General features: G+C 29.6%; 1 protein-coding gene across 1 annotated transcript; it reads left to right on the forward strand.

Moving 5' to 3' along the window:
• Positions 1-1213: 1213 nt before the first annotated feature.
• Positions 1214-3784, forward strand: LOC131627962 (probable beta-1,3-galactosyltransferase 8). The gene is made up of 8 exons (XM_058898817.1): positions 1214-1533; positions 1780-1844; positions 1932-2131; positions 2292-2549; positions 2884-2971; positions 3064-3189; positions 3304-3413; positions 3535-3784. Exons 1-8 carry the CDS (start codon positions 1261-1263, stop codon positions 3681-3683), a joined length of 1269 nt encoding a protein of 422 aa, XP_058754800.1. The 5' UTR covers positions 1214-1260; the 3' UTR covers positions 3684-3784.
• Positions 3785-4007: the final 223 nt, after the last annotated feature.

Below are 4007 nucleotides of genomic sequence, written 5' to 3' on the forward strand. Positions count from 1 at the left end.
GTTGAACAGGTTTTCTTCACACTTTCAAAGCTACTTCTTGTTCTAAACATATCATGCATGCTCATGTGATATGCAAATGGTTAGGAGACGACCTTAAAAAATAGTATTAATCAAATTCTTTTAAAATCGACAATTTTTTAAAAATATTTCTATTTAATATTTTTTTTTATAAATGAAAATTTTCATCGTTGTTGGACTGTGATTAATCATTGCAATCTCACGGAATATGTTAAAATCGACGGCTATGATGACCACCTTAAAAATTACATTAATCAGTTGTTTTAATATTAAAAATTACATTGTCAAATAGAAAATTATTATGTTTTTCTTATGAAGTTAACCCTAATTTTATTTTTTTATCAAAAACATTTTAATAACAATGCGTTAATTAAAAAATAGTTGTATTTAATAAATTATTCTTTATAAATATTAATATTTGTCGTTGTTTAATAATGATTAATCTTCACATTCTCATGTAATATGTTGAAAATTGATGGCTATGATGACCACTTTAAAAATTGTATTGACCGAATTCTTCTAGATCCAACAATGATCTAAATTGAAATTTCATGTGTGATTGAAGGGCTTAGAATTCAAATTTTGTTTGTAATCTGAATCGTTTGATCTAAATCAGGCAATCACATAATCAGTGAATGTGTGAATGCGAACATTTAATACCTCTAAAAATTTAATTTTTAATTACTATTAAATAAAATATTGTTACATTTTTACTTATAGCGTTAACTTCACATTTGATTTTTATTAAAAAGAAAGATCTAAGAACACACTTTAAAAAATAAAAGATTATTTAGTGATTTTTATATTAGTATAAAACCTTCACAACGGTTTAACTTCTTACATAAGAGTAAGAAATCAAACTCTAATTACCTTTTTAAAATGTTTGAATCATTCACCATTAAGACCAATTACGTATCTTTTTCGTGAAACTCATATGGATTACACTAAACTAACAAATAAATCACGATACTTGTTCAGTGTCATTTATTTTCATTATTTTCAAAATAGTGGAACTCACGTAATCTTTTGTCGAGTTGCGCAATGAACATAGAAAAATCGACCGTTAAAGAGCGTGTTTTTAGGACTAATAAAGCTTTATCTACTTCATTCATGCAACCTAACATAGTACATAGTTGGCAATTGTCATATATGTGCCCAATCTCATCAATTGCTTTCAAACATAAAATATGCAAAAACAAAACAATCTTGACTGTCTTTTAGTATTTGCTAACCTTTTTTCTCATGGAATTCTCACCTAGGGCCCAATTTAAATTCAAGGTGCAACCTTCACAAAGGAAACTCATCTCTTGGTATAACATAGTCTCTTTGTGTCAAGGGCCACTTTGTGTGATCAAAAAGATGAGAGGAAAGCCAGCTTCAGCAAAAACCATTCTGTTCCTATGCATTGCTTGCTTTCTTGCTGGAACACTCTTCACTGGTCAAATGTGGACAAGCCCCTCTTCCAACCATGAAAGCACCGCGCTATCGGTCAGACATGATGGTGGTCACAAACGAGTGAGTACAAATAGATTCGCCTGGATTTTGAGTGAAAATAGATTTATTTAGATTTTACTCACTCAAGTGGCTGAATATATAATTTTATTTTTTGATTCGAAATTTATCATATATGTGATCACAATTAATTTTTAATTAATGATTAAGTGAACGGATTTTTCTACTAAAAGACAGTTGATTTCAGATATTCAAAATAAATTGTGACAAATCTAACTAATATTTCATGTTTAATTTTTTTTTATACAGAAAATAATTGAAGGTGGTTCCGGGGATGTGATTGAGGAAGTCACAAAGACTCGTCAAGCTATCAAGTAACATAAATTTATATAATGAACTCTTTGATTAAATTTTAATTTTAATACATTAATTGATAATCATTTGTGCACAACAATTAATAGGTCTTTGGACAAGGCAATTTCAACATTAGGAATGGAATTGACAGCATCTAAGACAACAAGCCAAATTGGTGGACAACACCTGAAACAACAACATGGTTCTAACCATAGTATCCAGAAAGCTTTTGTGGTGATTGGCATTAACACTGCCTTTAGCAGCAAGAAACGAAGAGACTCGATCCGCGAAACATGGCTGCCTAATGGTACGTACACGTTACTCGCAACATGATCTAATCTTCGCATCAATACAAATTAAGATTGAACGATTCATATTTTAATTTTATTAAATCGATTCAAAATAAAACGATCGCGTGATTTATCGATTTAATTCTAAATCTAATTTTTACTATTGATTGAAATTAGGAGATAAGCTAAAGGAACTAGAGAAAGAGAAGGGAATTGTTGTGAGATTCATGATTGGACATAGCACAACACCAGGAAGCATTCTTGATAAATCAATTGATGAAGAAGAAGCAGAACACAATGATTTTCTTAGGTTAGACCATGTTGAGGGCTACCTTGAATTATCATCCAAGACAAGACTGTTCTTTTCAACAGTTACTTCCATGTGGGATGCTGATTTCTATGTCAAGATTGATGATGACATACATTTAAATCTTGGTAAGTTTCTTTAATCGAACTCATTTTCAAGTTCGGTCTTTTTAATTATTCTGAATATTGTCTGGTTCTGGTGTGAGAACGCGTTACTGTTTTGTCCTTTAGAAAATGTACAATATCGAACTGACGGAATAATGTGAGTTTTGTATATAAATTTTTTGTATAATTTTTTGTCCTTTAGAAAATGTACAATATCGAACTGACGGAATAATGTGAGTTTTGTATATAAATTTTTTGTATAATTTTTTGTCCTTTAGAAAATGTACAATATCGAACTGACGGAATAATGTGAGTTTTGTATATAAATTTTTTGTATAATTTTTTTTTGATAATGCAGGTAGGTTGGTGACTACACTTGCGAAGTATCGGTCAACACCCCGCGTCTATATTGGTTGCATGAAATCTGGTCCAGTTCTATATCAAAAGTGAGTTTTTTTATTTAATTAAAAGAGTAATTGTTATTATAAATTAATTAAATAATTTTATTTGCATTAATGATTTTTAATTTTTGTGATAGAGGGGTAAAGTATCATGAGGCTGAATATTGGAAATTTGGAGAAGAAGGAAACAAATATTTTAGGCATGCCACAGGACAACTATATGCCATTTCTAGGGATCTTGCAGACTATATATCCAATAATTGGTAATTTCATCATCCTTTTATTCTTAATTAAAAGTCAAGATTTTTTTTATTTAGTAATTAAGTGTTTTTAATTTATGAAATTAAATAATTATTTAAAATTTATTAATATTACAGGCCCATATTGCATAGATATGCAAATGAAGACGTGTCTCTAGGAGCATGGTTATTGGGCTTAGAAGTTGAACATGTTGATGAACGTTCCATGTGTTGTGCCACACCCCCAGGTTACTTTGTACCCCTTCCCTTGTTTATTAATTCTTTAAAAAAAACTTTATCTTCAAAATATTTGTATTCAACAAAATTTTAATGTAGTAAATATTTTTCTTTTATTTTTTGTCAATTCAGATTGTGAATGGAAGGCAAGGGCAGGAAACATGTGTGTGGCTTCTTATGATTGGAAATGCAGTGGCATATGCAAATCTGTGGAGAGAATGAAAGATGTTCACAAAGCTTGTGGGGAAGGAGATGGAGCTGTTTGGAATGTTGAAATCTAATTCATAAGTAATTATTTAGAGTAAATTGTCAACATTTCCTTTTGAGAGATGATATTTGAGTAAACTTTCATCTTGTTTGGATTTTTAATTTCCAATATAGTTTGCCCCTAATATGTTTCTATTAGTATATCAATTAAGTTTTAACTAATTGAGAAATAATCCTTTTAGAAGAGTTAATTGAAAATTATTACCGATGCAACACTTGGATTTAAATCAATTTTTTTAGGGTTTTTAGATTTATGTTTTGCAAAATCGACCTATCTATTGAGTTAGGTATTTATAAATTTGGTCCCTGTTAAAAGGTTAGTGATTCTTTTACCTATA

This window comes from Vicia villosa, unplaced genomic scaffold (assembly GCF_029867415.1).
Source record: "Vicia villosa cultivar HV-30 ecotype Madison, WI unplaced genomic scaffold, Vvil1.0 ctg.000417F_1_1_1, whole genome shotgun sequence".
NCBI lineage: Eukaryota > Viridiplantae > Streptophyta > Magnoliopsida > Fabales > Fabaceae > Vicia > Vicia villosa.